General features: G+C 38.2%; 1 protein-coding gene across 6 annotated transcripts in view; it reads right to left on the bottom strand.

Moving 5' to 3' along the window:
- cfap46 (cilia and flagella associated protein 46) overlaps positions 1 to 21,653 on the bottom strand; it is a 62,984-nt gene that overhangs the window by 26,305 nt on the left and 15,026 nt on the right. For 5 of the 6 annotated variants that reach the window (XM_028468706.1, XM_028468707.1, XM_028468704.1 and 2 more), the window contains 23 exons: positions 20,912 to 21,006; positions 19,874 to 20,029; positions 19,634 to 19,733; positions 18,927 to 19,025; positions 18,372 to 18,562; positions 17,062 to 17,287; positions 16,495 to 16,606; positions 12,648 to 12,777; positions 12,025 to 12,181; positions 10,722 to 10,822; positions 9,169 to 9,381; positions 8,416 to 8,587; positions 7,748 to 7,900; positions 6,905 to 7,015; positions 6,160 to 6,341; positions 4,362 to 4,493; positions 4,087 to 4,249; positions 2,012 to 2,072; positions 1,718 to 1,853; positions 1,448 to 1,631; positions 911 to 1,064; positions 551 to 771; positions 335 to 457 (listed from right to left, as the gene is read on the bottom strand). In XM_028468706.1, the coding sequence (XP_028324507.1) occupies positions 335 to 457; positions 551 to 771; positions 911 to 1,064; positions 1,448 to 1,631; positions 1,718 to 1,853; positions 2,012 to 2,072; positions 4,087 to 4,249; positions 4,362 to 4,493; positions 6,160 to 6,341; positions 6,905 to 7,015; positions 7,748 to 7,900; positions 8,416 to 8,587; positions 9,169 to 9,381; positions 10,722 to 10,822; positions 12,025 to 12,181; positions 12,648 to 12,777; positions 16,495 to 16,606; positions 17,062 to 17,287; positions 18,372 to 18,562; positions 18,927 to 19,025; positions 19,634 to 19,733; positions 19,874 to 20,029; positions 20,912 to 21,006 (3,372 nt within the window). Of the gene's footprint in view, positions 1 to 334; positions 458 to 550; positions 772 to 910; positions 1,065 to 1,447; positions 1,632 to 1,717; positions 1,854 to 2,011; positions 2,073 to 4,086; positions 4,250 to 4,361; positions 4,494 to 6,159; positions 6,342 to 6,904; positions 7,016 to 7,747; positions 7,901 to 8,415; positions 8,588 to 9,168; positions 9,382 to 10,721; positions 10,823 to 12,024; positions 12,182 to 12,647; positions 12,778 to 16,494; positions 16,607 to 17,061; positions 17,288 to 18,371; positions 18,563 to 18,926; positions 19,026 to 19,633; positions 19,734 to 19,873; positions 20,030 to 20,911; positions 21,007 to 21,653 lie in introns of those variants that run through there. The other variant, XM_028468708.1, reaches the window with a different exon arrangement.

The raw sequence follows: 21,653 nt of genomic DNA, 5'->3' as shown, positions 1-21,653 counted from the left end.
CATATATGCAAAGTTAAAAACAAACAACACATTATATTACCTATATTTTGAAGTGCTATGTTATTTCTGTACAAAAGGTCCAAGTGTTGTAAGTTAAAAAAACGAGTTAGAAATTATAATCAACAAAATAGTTCCACGCTTAGGATCTTTTATAATAATCATCTTAAAGGTCAATTGACTGGATTCTATTGGGTTATAATCATTCTTACCCAATTATAAGCCCATAATCATGCATATTTTATTTTAATTAGTAACCTAAATGTGTTCACCGTAAAATTGTTCACCGGAAGACATGTATGCAGTTATTTACATGCAGATTAGTTGAAGGACTTACATTTTTCATTTTCTTCAATTTGCTCTTTTTTCCTCCTTTTTTAGACTCAGCTGAAGGGGGAGGGTGGAGTGCCGGGCTATTTGATATTTCACTGGAACCATCAGAAACTACCAACATTGAAACCTGACACAAGATATAATAATTACACACTGAAATTCATTTGCATCCCGAGTCCCTAATCGTCTAAATGTATCTGTAGTAGTAAATCGACCTCACCTCCCATATTCGGAGTACGCAGACGTAGGCTCGCAGCAGGTTGAGCAGGTTGTCAGGTGAAGCTCTGTGAGCCATGACAGCGAGCAGAGTGTGCGCTTGCATTTGAAGGTCAAGGCAACGCACAACCTTCTGGCTAGATATTGACTGTGTGAATAAAGAGGCATTTTCTCCAAGCAGTTGGTCATAATTAAATGAGCTCAATCTTTGCGTGAACTCGACCCCTAGAAGAAAAATACAGATTTATAATACTATAATACAAATTGTCTGTAAAATAACTTGCCAATAAGCGTGACAAATGTGTTCACTTTTGTTGCCTCCATTGCATTGGGTTAGTGTGCTTAAATCTCCACTGAGTCTTACCAGCTCCTTCATCCTGTTCAGGATCCACTTCTTGAAGGATTTGTAAAGCTCTTTGGACCTGCTGCTGGGCCTCTTCCATGGAAAAGTTATGACAGTAAAGCCATCCTCCAAATTCAAGCAGGAGTTTGATTTTTTGCCACTGCCATTCTGGACTCTGCATGTTAGATAACAGAAATTACAATGTTCAAAGACTCAACAGATAAAGTCTGCCACCATTGTTTTACTAGGGAGTTGTCAATTTTAGGAAAATCCTTTTTTGTGGTCTACCCCTAAAAACCATGTATTATTACTTATTACAAAACTATACAGAAAGAGAGGATTAAAGGAAAAAATGTAATGTAAAAAGTTCAGATGGACCACTAGCAACAACACTGCAATTACATATTAATTCCTTAAGATGGTGGTAAAGCATTAGCCAAAGGAAACACATCATGTTGCTACTCCTACCAACATAACAAAGTTATTTTTATCTTTTCTTCACAAAAAAACTACAAGTGGTGATGTTAAACTGTCAAAAACATAAAGCAGAGTTTTTACTTCAAGACAAGCGATGGCTTTCTGGTAGTAGTGCTGCTGCTGGGCTCTGGTTCCTGCACAAAGTGCTGCCTGGTGCCACATCTGTGAACAGCACTGCTCTCCTTTATTTTGGAATCTCTGCATATCCACCTGTATGCTTTCACCCATGCGTGCATTCATAAGGATCCGATATTTTACCAAAGTCCTATAGAGAAAAATAAACAGTACATGAAAGACATCAACTTTTGAATGAGTTATTTCTGCTCTATTTATCTAAAGTTTGTCACTCACAACCAGTGCTCGGTGCCAGACATATTCTCTAAAGCTTTGTTGAGGAGCCGCAGAGCACCTGCAAGGTCTCCTTTGTCAACACGAATCTGGTACAACAAGCTGTAAATGCCTGTTCTCACGTCTAGATGTCCTTCATCTGTTCAAACATGGACAAACACAAGTACTTTTAGCACACGCAGGTAAGTGTCAAAATAAAAACTAGTCAAACACGGTAATCAAAAAAACATTGAGAAACAATAATATCAAAAGCCAAACATTGGCTGTACATATACATATTGAAATCTTGCCACATACCTGCTGCTCTGAGTTTTCCATCTTCAGGACGCGCTGATGTGTAGTTCACTTTGTTTTGATTCTGAAAGCAAACAACAAGTTGGTTTGCTCTCTCCATTCTCCTCCAACCATTTACCCTTTGCTTACTGCTGTTGTTAGACTTTTAACTTTGTGTCACCTGTTTCATTTGCTGTTGTTTTTAATCTACAAATGTGTTTTCCAATTAAAGATCTTTTTAGTTTTTTAGGATTTCCACAACTTGCATGGGTATCATTAGGCCAATGTTTTAGAACAACTGTGTTGTGAAAGATGAATTAAGTGATTTAAGTTGTTATCAGGGGTGGATCTACCGGGGTGGCATAGGGTGGCAGATGCCACCCCACAACAAAGCCACCCCTGCTGCCACCTTTGTACACACGTGCACGGAAATATACGGCCGCGGTCCGCCAACCGGTAATACCCCACTGCTGCTTCCTGACAGCGGAGCCAACGTTCTGAAACACCAACGAAGAAGACGCGGAAGTATCGCGAGAGCGTCACGGAAGTGCATTGTTTACATTGGCACACGAGAGGAAAGAGGTAAAAACATAGATGCCAACACTTACGCATTTGCCGTGAGCAGTGAGCAAAACGGAGTAATAGCCCTGGACTCTCTCCCCTCCCTCCCTCTCTCCGTGACTGACGTTCCACTGCCTTCAGACATCGGTGAGTGTTTGTGCTCAGGTTTTGCTAGTTTGAGTGTGTTTTTATGAAGGTAGATATGTTGCAAAATGTGAGAGCTTGTAGAATGTGATGTGAAGTTGTAAAATGTGATGTGAAGTTGTGTATAAAAAATCCACACACGTGAAATCAATTTAATGTCACAAATGATGAGGAAAAAATGTATAGACTGATGTAAAATTACAGCTGCAAACTTGTAATCTAACATTTATTCACATGTTTTGTAATTACTTGCAAAAATTATTGTTTACAATCACAACTCTCCGGTTACAACTTCTCCAATCTACTGCTACAGATACACAAACTACTTTTCTCGTGTGAATCTGCGCTGCTTGAGTTTTGCAACACATTTTGCGAGACGTCTGTAGCAACACTGATTCATGTTCGTAGAAATGGCCCCTCCCTTCCCCGCTCCCCCATGTGTGGGATTGACCAATCAGAAGCGAGGATTTGGAGACAGTGGGCTGTGTCTTTTTAGCGCAGCAGCTGGTGATATGACCAAAGTCATTTTTATTTACTGTAAAGGCAGGATGCTGAAAATTGCCTCCACAGATTGTTAGAAAAAGGTTGTTAGTCATTTATGAACAAAAAGAGTCACAGAGAGTGATTCTCCTTGTTTAAATGTCGGTAAACGCTATGTGGAGATGAGGATTGAGAGCTGACAGCTGATGCAGTGACCAAGCGGTTAATGTATTTTACAAAATCTTCCTTTTTATGAGACAGTTCACATACATGTTCATTGTTTTATTGCTTCGTCACATTATAGAGATGGTAGATTTTGTAAAATCTAGTCTACCTTTGGTTCAAATTTTGTAAAAAATGTTGTAAAAAATCTGTTAAGTATATGATGTAATCTTGATAACAGACAAATAAATAAACGCTGGTGAAAATCATACCTCATTGGTGGAAGTGATAAATAATAATCTGTTTTGTAGTTATGAATATTCCCTAAATCCAGACTTTTGGTAGTTTTATTTGTGTGATATTTTTGTCATTTTAGAATATGTCATAGTACTTTACTCACCTTTTTGTTTGATACAATGTAAATTATTAAGTTGTTGTTTGTTGTATACTTTTTACATTGGTGGCTATATTGTCATTAGTTTTACTGAAAACCAATGACAACGTTTGAATACATTATGATATTTGGAAAGCTTCAATCTCTTGAAAAGCTATATGTTAGAATTTAATGGTGATGGAGCGAAACGCCAATGTGTATACATACAGGGCAACACATTTTTGGAGCACTGTGAGGGAAGTTTCAGTTTTGATGTCTAAATATTGTCCTAAATAATACATATGCAACCAGTGATAGGTGTAGTTAATACAGACATTATAGAAATCAAATGAGGACTTAAGCAAGTATGTCTTCCTACATTGTGTCGCTTGATTGAAGGAAGGAGGGCACTCAGAATCTTCTCCAAGTCTCCCTGGATCTGTGATCTTTCCTCTGGCGTCTTGGTCAGGGGTAGACAAGCATTCCAGTAATGTTTGGCAGCTCGGACACACAATGTTGGATTCTTCCCCTTCTCAGCAAAGCTGTGACAAAAGATCTCTTAAATACATTACCAGTCAAAAGCTTGAACGCACCAGAAAGTGTGTCCAAACATTTGACTGGGAAGATATTGGCACATGGTCTATACATTCATACCTGGCACTAGAGAGAAGCATCCTCATGCCCTCCCTGTATGTTTTCAGATTTCCTCTGGACTCGTGAAGTAAACACAAACCCCTCAAACATGCTGTGCTACTCAGCAGTTCATTCACTGCCGCCTGGCCATACCTAGACACCAAAAATACATGCTGTCAATCATGAATTTTGTGAAACGGACCAACAGCAACTGTGCAGACAGTAGCAAAAACAGAAAGAAGTGCTTGCTCATTTATTTAACTGCCATACAATGTTATCTACAGACTGCTTTGTATGCACCCAACCACTACAAATACCTACCAGATGTTAAATAAATTACTTGAGACAAAAAAATAAATTAAGCAATTATTATTTTAAGAAAATATAAATAAATACATAAAGAAAAAGAACATCATCGGCCTGCCCCTTGAGAGTGACTGAACAAGTTAAGCCTTCTCATAATCACTCACTATTACCCTTTAAAGGTCCCTAAAACTGGTCCTCCCTGAGCCTGCCAACTCCTAGAATGAGGAAAACAAGCGATTCCTGGACATGAACATGTCTTGCTTGATTTCTCTGGGCACAGCTGCTCACAAAGTCCCAATATTAACCCATGAGGTCTTCAAAAGAAACATCAATGAAGAAACCAGTAATCTCCAGCTTAACTTTACCAGCCTAACAGGATTTAACATGATTCAGGGCCAAAGTGCTGCTGCAAAGAGACTCAGCATGCACCAGAGACTTTCTGAGCAGGCAGACTGGACAGCTCGACTCAGAAGGCTCTGTGGTGATCTTTTGAGCTTGGATGCTAACTAATAGAAAACACTGTTTTTGATTCACTGAGGCTCGGTATTCTGCCAAGGCAACGCGGTCTACAAAAGACCCATGAGCAGATATCCCAGTCTGCCCATTGTGTGGAAAGATAGTTCCTGGAGCATATTTTGAGCTGCTGACAGCAAAGGGTGAGAGGAGGAGCATATGGTCTAACAAGGTCTTGAAGGCAGTAGCCTTTTCCATTTGCACAGATTCAGCCTGCAAAACACCATTACTGAAGGAGATGCAAATTTTCCCTTGAGGCCTCAAGATGAGCAAAAGCTTTCAATAGGTTTACTATCTTCAACTTGTGACTGTGTGCTACAGATGGACCTGGGAAACTCTTGACATTTTCAGAGCACATTGCACAACAATAGCACTTAGGTTGTACTATGGTTTTACCACAGAAAGCATACAAGCTAATGGTGCCGTTGAACACAAAGTCCACTGGGATGACTGGATTGAAGCTCATGAGCAAAAAAAAATGAAAGAAAAGCACCAGGAGCTTGTTGAAATACACAAAAGAAACTGGTAGAAAGCCTGCTGTAAAACCCAACAAGATAGGCTGCTGGTCATTCTATGCTCAGTACATTTAAGGTTGGTGCCAGAGAGGTGAAGTAGAAAAAAAACAATTATTAGTGAATGGTAGAGAATGCTTGATGACTAAACTAAATTAGATTCATTATTAATTAATTATTGATAAGATTAAACTAGAGAATGAAACTTTGACACGAGATTGGATTCAGATTATCCCCTGCGGGGTCCCCCAGGTAAGTGTGCCACAACATCAAGGACACCCCTGACAACCCCGATCTAGTCGCTTATGACATGTCCCAGCTGTCTATCTAAGCTGATAGTGTTAAGTGTAGTTGGTGTTAATAAATAAAAATCAAGTAAATCTATTGCTGCCTTGAGAACATCTACATGTTCATACTCGTGCTCTTTATTCAGCAAGCTCTTCGAATTCATTGAAATCAATAATGAACTGAAATGATTATGTACTTACAAATTGAGGGTTGTACAGTTAAGTGCCTTCACTGCTGCTTTCTCAAGCTGCAGCGCTTTGGCAGTACAGCTCAGCACCAAATGATACTCTTTGGCTTCATGGCTGGAGGCTGCCAGTTGGCACCACACCTCCAGCTCCACCATAGGGTCAGACCAACTGCATTCAGAAGCCATGCTCACCAACTGCAGGTGAGGAGCGAGAAAGAGAGAGATATAAGATACCAAACAAAGAAATTGTGTGATGAGAGTTAGCAAAGCAAAAATGAAGAAAATGGGAACTGATTAACATGGTGAAACATAACCAAGGCATCAAGGGAAAAAACAATTAAATGGATGTTAATACACTAAATGAGGGGTGGGGGGTTTGGAAGGAAGCCTAGTAAAGAGGAAGCAAAGCAGAGGTTTTTGAGTGACCAAATTTTAGAAGAAATATTAGAATAAATTGAAAATAGGAAGTAGGCAAAAATACATAAAATTGAAATACAAATACAAAACAGATTAGATGAGGTGCCTTAGAAACCAGATATAGCAGAGAAAACATAGCGTATATTATTCTAACAATACTACATTTATTTTCATTTCTAGGCTATTCAGTTTAATCAGGCTAATTTGTTGTGTGTTTTTTTTTCATTAGGCCACATGATAAGACACAGACAAGCTCTGCAAGCCTGTGGGTCTTTCTGACATCTGCTGTTACAGTACCATCTGGACACTTCGGCTACTTGGAAAAATGTGAAGCTACATACTGTGGAAAGACTGGGAAGAGAGAAGTTCATAAGCTCAAAGTTCCTGTTGCACTGGAACATCTCGACTCCAACCAACACACGCATTACCGCTGATGTCTCCTCGTTCTCACTCTACAAAGAGGGGAGAACAAGCACATTTTACTGCTGAGTGACTACAAAGCAAATCACTTGAGTGTGATTACAAGGAATATATTATATATGTATTCCTATTAGTTTATAAATTACGCATAAGCATGTAGTATAATTTCCTATCAGTGTTAGAGAAGCTGGGGAAATGGCCGGCCTTGTTGTTAATGCATGACTCCCTGTTGATTTATTGATTGCAATTACAGATGTGCCCCATATATGAGAAAAGTATCTCTTTATTTGCAACCCAGATAAAACAAATGTTAATAAAATGCTTTAAATGTACCAGCAGTCTTGTGGGGTCACTTAAAAGATCAGAATATAAAGCAGCATGCAATATGAATGTAATATGATAATGCTATTACAGAGAACAACTGCTGTCTTAGAATAAATTAATCTTGTGTGCCATTACATGTGTGAACTAAAAATAAATCCATTGAGCCAAGCTCACTGAGCAGTGAAATCAGAGGTCTTGTAATATATTCCCTAAGCTTCTTTATTTTTACGTTTATAGAACAAACAAAAAACATGATGTATTGATCTATTAATACATATTAATAGATCAATACATTTCATATGTATGATCACCTATGTTTACACATCAAGATAGACTTGGCGATTTTAGATAAACTATGTTGAAAATTACAGTTGAGGTGATAAATATCACATTTATCCAGGTTTACAACCTATTTACAAAGCATTAGGAAACATAAATACCTCATCTTTGGGAAGATCCATGTTTATGTTGATCTGCTGCTGCAAGAGTCTTTTAACCTGAACCCACGTCGAAATCATCCTTTTTATCACTGCAATGGAGACAGTCTCGTCTGGTATTTGGCGACTGCACATACGAAGAGCTTCCTCACAGAGCTGAAGTGTAGAGTAACAACAGCATCAGAAAAAAAATTCACAAACAATAAGCAGTGTAATAAATCATGACACAACAAAATTATATGTAGATATGTTCTACAGCAGGGGTTCTCAACTGGTCTCACCCTGGGACCCACATTTTTTCCTGTGCAACATGCACTTCACAGTATGCCCATCAAAAGAAAAGTTTCTTTCAAAATAAAAGACAATTCCAACATGAGAGACTTTAAGTGTTTATTTATTTTTGACCTACCGTTTGTGACCCACTCAGTACAGGTCCACAACCCACTTTTGGGTCCCGACCCACCAGTTGAGAATCACTGTTCTAGAGAACATCGTCACTTAATATCAGATCAATTACTTTAATTGAGCTATACATAAACTGACTACGATACTTTGTTTGGGCAACTTTTTGCTTCAAGAACCTTCTTAATTGGTTAAGGCACAGATTTAAACAACATTCTGAAAACTTTCTTCATAGAGGTTCATCTTTGACATAAATATTTCTAATGTACCTTCAACGCCTTGCTGATATCCTGTGGAGGATTAGGGACTTCTGCATCCTTTTGAACACTTTCCTTGCTCTTGTATGTTGCTTGAGAAACCTCATTACTTTGTTGTTCAGACTTCGGTTGAATGAGGCCACGAGCCACAGCATCACATAGCAGCACATAAGAGTTGCTGTTCCTAAAAACACAAAATACACAAAAAAATACAAAATAAAAGCACATATTTTTAAAAGCACATATTTGACTCTTGTTGGGCAAAAAAGGGCAAACATTTTTTTTTTTAATAAGTCAAGATGAGGAAAAAAGACACTTTGAGAACAGGGGAGTTTTGTGCAAACAGTATATTTGTACATAATTTTGCAGTTTCTGATAAATTGAGTGAATGAAATCTGGGTTTTAGTAACCAACGTTTTAGCTTAGTAGCTGAGTATTTCAACAAGTGTAATGATTTTAAAACATTGCACAAACAATTTGGTTTGTTCAGAGAGAGAAAAATACTATAAAGTTGGAAAAGGTGGTTTAATCCCTCAAATAATTAGAAATGGACAGATGCCAGTGTATTAATGACAACACTGGCAAGCTATACAGAAAAACTTTCTATAATTTTCTCAAAAACTTTTAAGGTTGTAATCTTATATGAATGTTAAAAGTTTGTATTCACTTCTATGTTAGCGCAACCACAGCAGATCAAAAACCATAGATTTCAGGCTACAATAGTTACAAAATGTGTCTATATGGTACATTTTGAATCAGACCTACCTGGTACATTCTGCCCTTTCAAGCATCTCCATCACAGTCTGAAAGGTCTGAAGCAGGCCTTGGTAGTCCCCGGCTGCAAGCAAGTGGTTGTTGTAGTTCCACAGGTAAGTGGCTGTGTTTGTTACCATGCCTGGCGCGCCAATCTCTTCTCCAAGCTCGCCTGCCCGTAAGAAGTTGGAGGTGGCATGGGCAGACAAAGCCTGGATCCAGTTTCTGAACAAGGAAGAGATTCATTTTAAAGTGGGAAAAATGGATATGGCAGTGGAGTTTACGTGAAAGAAAGACCGTGTGTTAACAACACTGTGCTATTTCTAGTGGGTCACTTAAATTAAGCAAAAAAGTTAAAGCTGCAGTATGTATTTTTTCTTGGCATTTTTGGTAAAAAAATCCATAATCTCCTCTGAGCATATTGTAATTCAAAGTATTTTGAGAGGACACTGTCTTCTTGTCTTGGCTCTGTATTCATTATTTTTAGAAATCCAGAAGCGTGATGCTCCTTTCCAGCCAATCAGAGATATTTTTAAAAACAGAGTGCTCCATGAGCTGTTTTGGGCATTACTATTGGCTCCGTGTCCACGTCCTATCAATAATAAAAGTGCAATGGCGAATGTTCCAGCAGGAAAAGTCCGTTAGGCACAATGGTTACACGGCAAAGCAAGCAGAAAAGAAAGACCGATGAGGTCTAAAGGCTGTAACCTACTCAGGTGGAACAAACTATGCATATCCAAGGTGGAGAGAACATGCACAATTCATTTCAATTCATGGCAGTGCTGCGGGCCAGGGGCTACTGTGTGAATGCTTTGGGACAGGGGAGGGGCTCACGGCAGCAACTGCTACAAAATGAGGACAGTAACTACAAAGTAATAGGTGCTTTCATGTCAGAGTCTCTAAAACATCAGAAAACTTTCCAATAACACAAGATAAAGTCTGAACATTTGTCACTAGTTGCTATTGAGGAAAAAAAAAAAGCGCCACAGTTGTGCGTGTTCACAAGGGTACCCGTGAATTTGAAACAGGGAGAGGAGAGGGGAGCGTAGTTGATTCCATTCCACAATTCTACATACTCCAGCTTTAAAGATGTAAAAAAAAAATGCTAAATATTGCAAATAAGACATGACAATGTTCAATTAGTTTAAAAAAAATTTGTTTTAAGAATAAGATAATAGTTTATTGCTTCCTTATTAAGATATGCATGACCAAGCTATGACACATAAGCCGTGGCTTACGCCCCTTCCCAATAGTTGTAACCATAGTTTATGCTCTTAAATTGACCAAAATATTTTTTTCATTCATTCATATTTTATTAGGAGATAATGGGTTTTTATAAAGAATCTGAGTTGCAGCATTGATGTTAACTTTTTTGCTTCTATGAGCACACCGTTACAAACATTCTACTTAATGTTTCTCCACTCAGCGTTTCATTTTCTTCAAGAAGGAATGTTTGTGTTGGGTCCAGCTTCCACTTACTCCATTGGTTGATTGCTATATCACACGGTTTAGTTTTTACCTAACAGTAACCAAAACAGACTCTTAGACTGTGTGTAGTGCTTTACCTGTAAGTAATCCAGTGTGGATCTGTTTCAGACACACCTTTGGGGAGAACACCAGGGTTGTTGAGCCGCACCCCTTCTGAGAACAACTTTTGAATGGTGGCCTGAGTAAAAAGGAACAGATTACTTTCTCAACCACAAAGGACAGAATGAAAGAACCTTTGCTTCCACAGATTCATATTTAATAGAGCAAAGGAGCTCACACACTTTATGGAAGTGTTAATGCTTTGCTATACAGTGTAAAGTATCATAGAATAAAAACAAAAGACAAGGTGGGTCTGCATATGCCAGTAGTGGAAACTCAGACAGGCAAAAGACAAAAAAGACAACCTTATTTTCATATTGGTAGGAAACACATTTCTAACTCTGTTCTAGAAATGTATCCCTGTGTCAAAAAACAAAGAAATAAACAAGAATTATACTTTTTCTTTTTCTTTTTTTTTTTTACCACTGAAGTAGTCCCAAAGTACTTTAAAACACGAGCTCATTCACACACTAATGGGACAGAGCTGCCAAGTCAACCACTGGGAGAAACATAGGAATCAGTGTCTTTCCCAAGCCTTATAAAGCCAAGCCTTTCACTAATCAGCAGTCTCACTACATTTGTCTATAGTATATGCAGATCTACAGTAAATATGACCAAAATGTAGAGTACAATAATGAAAGTCAGTCAAACTAAACGTGTGTTCAATCCTCTCATGATTGACTCTTTAAAGGTTGAAAAGTCTGTCAACCTGTTATCACGGTATACACATCACTGAACATCAAGCAGAGAAAACAAAGAAGAGAGATTTGTTTGGACATCTGAGATAAAATGATAGATCTACAATCTATGGACTTGGACAAGGTTCTAAAGCTTTTAAGGTTAAGGCCAACAATGTATATTATCTTCAAATATACAGTAGCTAAAATTAATCTATTAACAGATCTTAAGCCTTTCAGAAAATAAATTGTCAATTGCAATTTAATTCTTAGGTTCCAGTCTGACGCTGTTGTTTATTTAATCTGGGGTGCTCTATAATCCAAAACCCACAAAAAAGGTCATGGCATGGGCCTTGAGAGTTCCCTATACTATAATTTTAGAACATCTATCAATATTCATCAAATTAGAGACAAAAGTCTTAAACAATATGCTCAGAACAACTTAAAAAAAAAAATCTGAAATCCCAGATTCAGGTTGGGCAAAGTCAAGTGATATTTACATGAAGTTGTTTCCTATTCGTTTTCTATTTACATGCAACTTTAGCTACAAGAATTGCCATGTATCGGAATGTATTTGCAGACATGAGAGGTTATATGGGCATACCTCAGCACTGACGAAGTAAATCTCAGCCAATAGCCGTAGTAAGAAAGTACTCCATTTCCCGTCATCATAAAGCAAACAGAATCGACAAGCAGCTCGGCACACATCCCAGACCTGGAGTTTTCTGGCTGTCTTTGACAGTGTCGCCCATAATATCAACCTGGAACAGTCACACAAAAAAACAATTGATTGAGTTTCCCTGTTTGTTTGCAGGGTGATACATAACAAATGCTTGATATTTTATTCTTAAAGCACAACTCTGCTTCAAACAGAAAAGTGAGCATACGTATATGAAATGCAATGATTTTCTAAAAACAATTAATGCAGGCAGTTATTAGGTAATAAAGTGTGACTTGTGATAACAACTGTATTACTGTGTAATATTTTGTAAACACTAGGGGTAATAAATCAACAAGTCACACTTTATTGTCTGATAATACGGTAATCATACAAATTTGTTGTCTATTTTGTTACTGTCTGTGTTTGAAGTCAAGTTGCATGTAGTAGCTACTGCATGTTTATTTTGTGTTGTTCCATTTACATAGTTTAAATGTTGAAAGAAATAGCTTTGAATTACGGTTGTACATACATTTGTCTATATACATAATCAAAAGGTGTACATGTACCTTTCAAGTCTGTCCGTGTGACTACCTAACTTGGCGAGGTGTCCATTTACATTCTGCGTTGCTGAAAGGTGATGATGAGCCCGAGCAGCAAGATGAGATGCTGGTCCTGATCCAACCCCGTCTACTGGAACTAGAAATATACATATATACTTAATACGGGAACAGATCATGTATTTCAATGAATAAATACAACAAGTTTTGGCTAATTTATTTGTAAACCATTTAGTTTAGTGATTTCATGGCACTTGATATAAAATTATTTCAGTAAAGCTACACAATATTTAGTATTAGAGTGAGGGAAGTCCATTATTTTACTTTATACAGAACTAAATATATCTAATCTATGCCATATCACATAGCCCGGAGATTATCAGACACACATAAATACATAAAGTAAGAAAGTTTGTGTTTAAAAGGGTCCCACATTTGTAAAAGTGCTGTGGGGGATGAGCAGCAAAGCCACATGTTTGCCAAATGTTCTCTGACAAAGCCACGGTTTTTCTTTGCTGTTGATGTTTGTTCGGAGGATTAGAAGAATTCAGTCCAAAGAATCAAGATATATTGGTAATTCAACTTGTTCTGTTGACCAAACTGAAGCTTTCGCATAGTGTGTGAAAGAATCAAACATAGCCACAACATTCTGGCACCTTCTCAACATGCTGATCATCAGTCTGGTCACATACTGTAGGATGACATACTATTCTTTAATCAGCACAAGTCGATTTTTGAAGAGAGTGGAGAATTCCTGAATCTAACCCTATTGAACAACTATGGGCTCATCTTGGTTGTGCTGTTAATGCCTGACTGACCTACACATCCATGTTGGCTGTATTGTAAGAAACATGGTTTGAGACTTGAGTACCATATAGACAACTAATCAAAGACGTGCCGATAAGTTACATAGTGTTATGGCTAACTGGGTCATGTTTTTTTTTCTCTTTCACACACGCGCTGCAGAGAAATGTGTAGCTTTCAACACAGCAGCCATTGCCGTCAATCACTTCCATGTGAGGTCTGTCCGGTCTAAATAGCGTATGATCAAACTAATGTTTTGAAACAACATCATCACCAAATAAGAAAAGGGGGTTATTTTTGGGTGCAAAATTTACTTATTTTTTTGTTTGGTGTATTTTTCTGTAATATATGTTTTTTGGAGTCATTATGTGTATTTGTGTATCTTTCTGTTGTGTTTTTGTGCATTTTTTGGATAATTATAGTTATTTGTTGCCATTTTATTGTGATTCTGTTGTCATTTTGTGTATTTTTTGTATAAATATTTAGTTTTGTGTATTTTGAGTCATTTTCATATTTTTGTAGTATTTTTCTGTAATGTATGTTTTTTGGAGTCACGTGTATTTTTTATTCTTTCAGTTGTCTTTTTATGCATTTTTTGTGTTTTATTTTACTCATTTAGTATATTTAACTAAATAAATACCGTGTTTGTGCTCCGTGAAATGTTTGAGACGCTGATAACCAAACTCCATAGACAATGTAGCGCCAATCAGAAAAGTAACAAAACTGCGCAAAACAAAACGTAAAGCTCCAAACTACATGAGTGAATAAGTAAATTAAAGTATTATCTACAATTCGGCTGTTTTTTTTATTAAAAACAAAAATCATTTTTTACCTTTGAACCGAGTGGTCAGTACGGTGGCTGGGAAGTGTCAGGTGAATGCATTTACAGAAACGAACACAAATGCAGGCAGGTCACAACACGAATGCAAACAGGTCACAACACGAATGCAAACCGGCCACAACGGAAGTGTTTCAGACGGACCGATATTACAGTCGGACAGTCGGACGGGTATTGTTGTGGCCGTTGTGGCCATTTTGTATTCGTGTTGTGACCTTTTTGCATTTGTGTTCATTTCTTTAAATGCATTCACCTGACACTTCCCGGCCACCGGGTTTCCGCAACGGAAGTGTTTCCGACGGACCGGTATTACAGACGGACACGTTTCTGGCGGATGTTTTTAACCCACCAGAACAGAGAAGAACAAGAAGAAGACATCGAAACGCGTATGAAAGTAAGTGAAAGTTGATTAGGATACTCTTATATTTTTCATATCAGGCTATCATATCATAATACCCGTCCGACTGTCCGACTGTAATATCGGTCCGTCGGAAACACTTCCGTTGTGGCCGGTTTGCATTCGTGTTGTGACCTGTTTGCATTTGTGTTCGTTTCTGTAAATGCATTCACTTGACACTTCCCAGCCACCGTAGGTCAGAGCTTAGCTTCCATGCAGGGTACCACAGAGAATCTACTTCCAGATGGAGTATTGAACAGGTTGGTGGCTGACGGTTTCAAATGATCTATTCAGAGAACTCCCATGTTTCAATCTAAACTATCTTCTTCTCTATCGCTCGTGTGTTTACAGTCCGTGTCTGCTTGGCTGTGTGTGCAGCGATTGGCTCTGGCCGGACACATGACTCTTGCTCGGGTGAGGAGCTGTGCAGTAAAATAGATATAGATGGTAGGCTAGCGCCCCCTCACATTCTGAGGTCAAAAGCTGCTGTCCAGAAGGGAAATACAATTAAAATAAACATTTTGAAATGACCAAATTACTCCAAAATACACACACTTGGGGTATTTGGAACTCGTTGACCAAGTTTCAGGTCAAACTTGCACCGCGTTGGGGAGATATTTGCTCCACACGCACGCACACGCACGCACACACACACACACACACACACACACACACACACACACACACACACACACACACACACACACACACACACACACACACACACACACACACACACACACACACACACAGACATTCCTTGCTTTTTAGTTAGACATTATTCACGTGACTGTTTACTGCAAGTAGAGGAGGGATACCCGACCGAAGCCCAATAGGACCCAGGTTTAGGTCGAACTCAGATGAAAAAATGTGGCCCAATCCGCACTCTAACTGCAAGACCAAAACCAAACAGTAGTTTGGTCCACCGCAATTGTCTTCTTCTAGTCTTCAAGCTTTCTTTCGCCATCGAGAATGCACATCAGCGTCATTTGACCTCACGTCCCCAGGAAATTTGGGCCCAGAATTGCAGTACAAAATCACACAGCCTGTTCAAGGCAATATGGAGATGCAGTATGTGTGTGGGCTCATTCTTTTTGGTTTTGAATGCTTCATTACTTAAAATTAATGTTTATTTTTTCACAAATCCTGCCCTACGCTCCTTTTTAAGTTTAATTTGTCTGCTGGGTTTGAAGCTTAGAATGCAATAAATAAGCTACATCATTATTTGAAGTTAGGACACAAACACAAGAGGCACTTCTGCAGAGAAGAACTTTTAACATATTCCTGGAGTAAAAGCAGTTATACTCGTTGTCCCATGCAGGCCAGCTCTTTACTAAGTCACTGGGTCTTCTAAAGGTACTCAGCAAGGTGTTGGAAAATGAAAGAGGGATCAAAAAATCTCTCAAGCTGACACTTTAGTAAAAAGGAAACACTTAAACCCAGTCTAAAAGCATTTTCTCCAAGAACATTGAACAATGCAACGCAAAAAAGTGAGCTGCTGTCACTATAGGGGTCTCTCTCTTCACAGGGACCAATGCAGATCATACCAAGATTTTTAAATGAATGAAACATTTTTTAAAAAGTTTAGTAAAAAATACTGTGCTACAAAACAAAGCATATTATACACAATCACAAAAATTGCAAGCATTGATGTTGACCTAAAATTCGTGACATACTATACTACTATATATTCTGCATTTACATTTTGTCATTTGATTTCTTGGTTATTTAAAACACGCACACCATTCAAATGCAGTTTTCTAAATACAAGAATAGTTTTGTAAAACAAGGTTTGAGTAAGATAAGAGAAACCATACTTCTTGAGGGGTCATCTGCATTCAGCACCTCCTGGAAATCATCAGAAGCCAAAAGCAGACCCACTGTGACCAAAACGTGACGACAATCATCTTCAGGTTGCTTGTCCTTAACCTGAGAAACAACAGAGAGCTATTTACTGTATAGTCTTCTTAGCTAATTTAGTTATTTTCAAGGTGGTATTCCATTTTTTGTCACTAAAGCACACTACATTAACATTAATGTTAATGTTAAAAAATATGGACAATAACAATTTAGCAACTCCATAACAGGAATATCTTCTAAGAACGGATGCAGCCCATAATCATCCCATAGTAGAAAACTTACAACTTAGCTTGATGGATACTAACAATGAAGACCACGAGGACACAACTAGAGCAAGGTTTTTCTTTGATTTTTTTGACTTGTTACACTTGAGTGTTAACAAGGATATTTTGTATCTAGCCATTTTACAAATAACTATTTCAAAGGGCTTTACAATTCATGTGAAAAGGCATACAATCAAAAGGAATTAGAGCAAAGTACACTGTACTATGTAATTGTAGTTTTTCAAATGTGTGTTAGAAGACCTGGTCCATGAGAAAAGCAGCTTTATCCTCCACCCGTGAAGAACTTTGGGAGAAGTTTATTTTGAGTTGAAGGAGGCACATTGCTGATAACAGGCGTTCCTGATGTAAGCCATTATCAAGCACCATGGCTTTCTGAAGGTGGGTTAAAGAGATCTCAAGCCGCCCTTCTTCTTCTTCAATTGCTGCAAGCTCAGAGTGGACCTGACAGCGTACTTCAACCAACATGCTGTAAAATGAACAGACACCACAAGTGAGCACCAAAACAGATCAGCTGGTTCTATCCAGTAAGATACTACATGTTTACATTACACACCAGAAATTCTAATTTAAATACTCTTCGGAACATTGGCTAACCTAGAGTGGGAGAATTCATGATCAGAAAAAGTAAAAACTTAAAGCTGCGATCAGGAGTTTCTGAGAAATGTCTCAATGTCCCGCCCTAAACAGCCTTCCTCGCCCTGCCTCTCCCAATCTACCAGAAGCCACGCCTCTTCTTTTCTGCACGCACATCACGAAACATAACAAGGTCGCATCGGGTCGCATTGATATAGGTCTATGGGTCAGGTAAGAGCCAAATACATATTTACGTGTTTGCTGTTGTGTTTCCGTGCACAGTTCCGCTTTCACTTTGATTGACAGTCTCAAAAACAAGAAGTCTAAGCCTATTGGCTGGGCACAATGTTTCCATTTGTATAAGGGTCTATAGGACGAAGGAGGGACTTATATACATTAATGTACCAGTTTTCAGTTTCCACAATGACTGTTTTAAGGAGCCCAATTCCTATTTATACAAAGGGCTATCTCTATAAAATCTTTTTTTAAATGGAACGACAGTATCCAGAGCTGTATGCAGTGACACCATGCTTTGGTAATGACAAAATCTACTTTGTCTGTAGTAGGACTTTAAAAGATGCTTTCTGTTGAATTATCACGGCTTGAGGCAACAATGAAGCGATCAGGTCTTTTAGCTACGGTGTTCTACTGTAGCGCACTCTACTCTCAAAATTTTAACAGACTGCCATTTCAAATTCTAAAGTAAATAAAAAGGTGCTGTGATTAAAAATAGGATCATGAGGGTATATTATCAGAGAAATATTAATACCATACTTTAAAACAAGGTCCACAATGAGTTGGTTTATTTACATTCTGTATGTAGCCAAATGACTGAAAGTAATTTCTTTGCTTTAATTTTGATATTCTTAAAACGTGGGGGAAAAAAATCTGAAATATTCGTTGAAACTTTGGAATAACAACAACTAAGTGAAAAGCCTTCGAACAAACATACATGATCAGGAACTATACACACAAACCTTTGAATGTTTTCTAGTGCTTGGGAAATCCTGAGCAGAGGCTTCTTGATGTGATTTCTCAGGTTGTGCTGCAGCAGCATTAGACAAGTGTTCCACTGTGCAACACAAACTGCCTGCACAGTCTGTGGGGCCGCTTCTCTCAGTGCAGTCTGCAGCAATTGATCCAACTTGTGGATCGCACTTAGCCGAGCCTGTGGAATAAACAGCATGATTTAAATTCATGTGCGAACAACAGCACTACAGTAATCCTTGGCAAATTGTATCTGGACAAAACTCAACATAACTTAACATCACACAAGTCTTTGATTTAAAAGATTTTATAGTGAAGAATGGCATAGAATTACAAGATTCTCATTCTTACAAGGTTTTCTCTACAACTTTAACCATCACAAATATTCAACAATTGAAATGCCTTTTCTTAAAAAAAAAAAAACAGGGTTAATTCTGTGTGCCATCTTAAGATGCTCACACAGGAATTTGCACTAAACTCCTCATCAAAACACTGATCCAGTGAGATGCATTTTAACATTTGAAACAAAATATACAGTATATTACCTCAACGCTGCCTCTGGAGTAGTCACTCATCTTTACTTTTTTCTCTAGGAGTTTGATCTCACTGCTGATGCATTCCATCATTATGCATTGATCAATTGTCTACAGGGAAAACACATGTGGGAGAACAGCAGTAAATGACAGATAAAATAACACATTTTTTTCAAAAATAAACAAATCTATGTTTTTTTTAATGGGATTAGGGTAATGTTTACCACTCTCTCTCTCTCTCTCCAAACTCTGGATAACTCTCCCCTTATTATCTGCCTCACCCATTTTTCATTATTTGTTTTCCCTTTATTTAACCCCTGTTAGTAGCATCTAATTAAAGAAGCAACCAGTTTGGCCGCTGGCAGTGAATTAATGTTAAAGTTGAGATATTTTTGTACAGTCGCTCCACCTAAAACGATTAGTGTGTGTGCAGAGGCACTAGAATTCCCTACTTGCAGCTCTGTGTAAGATCTTGCATCAATATTTGCAGTCTATACTGTTTAGATAAAAAAAAAATGTATCAAGTCTGTATGGTCTTGCCCACTACAACTTGTGACAGAAGTGAAATCCACCAGGTTTTTAGCTGTTGATCAGGCCTTAAAAACATTATATTGATTTATTATAAAGTGCCTCCCTAATTAAGAGCAGATGTAGTAATTTATATTGCAATATTTGGTTTAGTTGCAGTAATTATTGCTGAGATTCTAACACACACTCACAGCCTGTCCTGCCGACTTCAGCTCCTTCAAACAGTCTGTGGCCAATTTTTGATGCTTTACTTGCAAGGCCAGCAGAGCCAACTCCAGGAGGAAGGCACATCTGCAAATCCCAGATAAAACATAATTCATACAATTCACAGCGACTCAGTGCTGCCCTTGGGAATTCCATGTCAGATTTGGGTGGCAGCAGGTTTTTGGAAGAGTAACATAAATTTGATTAGGAAACTTGAGGTCACACACCTGTCAGATGGCACAATAGGTGCTGGGTGATGAAGATTGCTTGAGTGAACAGGCTTACTTGTTGCTTTAGGGCATTCCGCAAGGAGAGAGAAAATCCCCTCGAGTTTGGCGATATCCTCCTCAGATACTTTGTACTTATTTATTTCCGTATACATGCTGCAAATGACAGGGAAACCAATCTTATCTCTATACACATAAATATACTAAATACATATTATTTTATGTACATTGAATAGTTTTTAAACTAATTTGTATGAGCGTCCCTAACCCCAACTAAAAGAACCATTCAAAATCTTGCATTACATGACTGGGTAAGAATGACTGATGCCGCCAACATTTATTGGAAAAACAAAGTGCCATAAAGAGCTCTGACGCTTTACCCACCAGGTTAATGCAGTGCAGGATTGTAGTCCTAAATGCCACAACAGAAAACATTGTATTGTACTATCAATACATGCAGGCAACTGGGAAACTCAAAGACGCTACAGGCAATGCTGTACACTCATGATGTCCTACTGACCTCAATTTAACACAAGAAATTCTACGGTATGGCATTATTGCTATCTCACACACACACAAAGCATTTTTTAGTTCTCTCCCAGGCTCACAGCAGATGTATTATAGAAGTACAGTTAAGGAAGTTTTAACTTTTCTATTTTTGTTCACCGGGAGAGCAGGTGTTTGTTACAAACAAGCAGAAAGAAAACAAAAGTCTATGTCTGCAAAACTAGAATCCTCTAAAACCATTGACTCCATTGATGGAGTCAAACTATGAAGGAAAATATGCTCAGTACAAGAAGCTTGTGAAAACAAGCTCACAATAACAAGTAAATGTGTATAAACAAAAAAAGAAAAGCAAATCTTGGATTTGAATTACAAATACTACATTTGAAGATGGAGATTGGAATTTCAAACTTTGAAAATCTGTTTTCCAAGCTGAAAACATGCAAAACTGCATTATCATGCAAACAATCACATACTGAAACAACTTTTTAAAAACGCAGCTTTCCTCCTAAATTGTAAACTTTTTTCTCTTACCTTTTAAATTGCTGCATTTGGTAAATCACAGCTAATGCAGTGCTCTGGCTGCTGGTTTTGAGGAGGATATCCATCTCAAACAGCTTGTGTTTCACCTGTGCCAAAAATAACAAAAACTGTTACACCTCAAGCAGCAGACTAAAAACTGGGTAATTGTCAATAATAATTTGAAAAAAAAAATGTTTAAGGTCTTGATAATCTATATATAATGTTAATAGAGGTTAAACTGTCCTAGGGAGCTGCTGTCCAGCAATCTTACCATTAAACCACACTGTCACTGGACTGACACTGCACTGTGACAAATATTTTCTTCTTTACTGTTGTCTGCAACTTAAATTGCAGGGACATAATCCGGTTTTACTTTAAGTCTTTTCAGGATGACCAGATTGATCGGTTAACAGAGAGCTTCGTCCTACGGCTTAGCTCTCGCTTCACCACAACAGACCAGTTAAGCATCCACATAACTACAGATGTGGCTCCGATCCACCGATCAATCTCCTGCTCTATCCTACCCTCACTCATAAAGGATCCCAAAATACTTAAACTCCTTTACTTGGGGCAATACCTCTCCCCTGTTGAAGTTGGCAATCTATCCTTTTCCAATTGAGAACCATGTCCTCAGGCTTGAAGGAGCTGATCCTGATCCTAGCTACTTCAGTTTGGCTGCAAACCAACCCAGCAAGGAATGAAGTTGACCGAGTCCCAAACCCTACGACTTCCACCACCTGGTTGCGCCTAGATA

The sequence above is a fragment of the Gouania willdenowi genome, chromosome 15 (assembly GCF_900634775.1).
Source record: "Gouania willdenowi chromosome 15, fGouWil2.1, whole genome shotgun sequence".
NCBI lineage: Eukaryota > Metazoa > Chordata > Actinopteri > Blenniiformes > Gobiesocidae > Gouania > Gouania willdenowi.
Note: the sequence above shows the minus strand (reverse complement) of the source record. Positions and strands in the feature narration are given on the sequence as shown.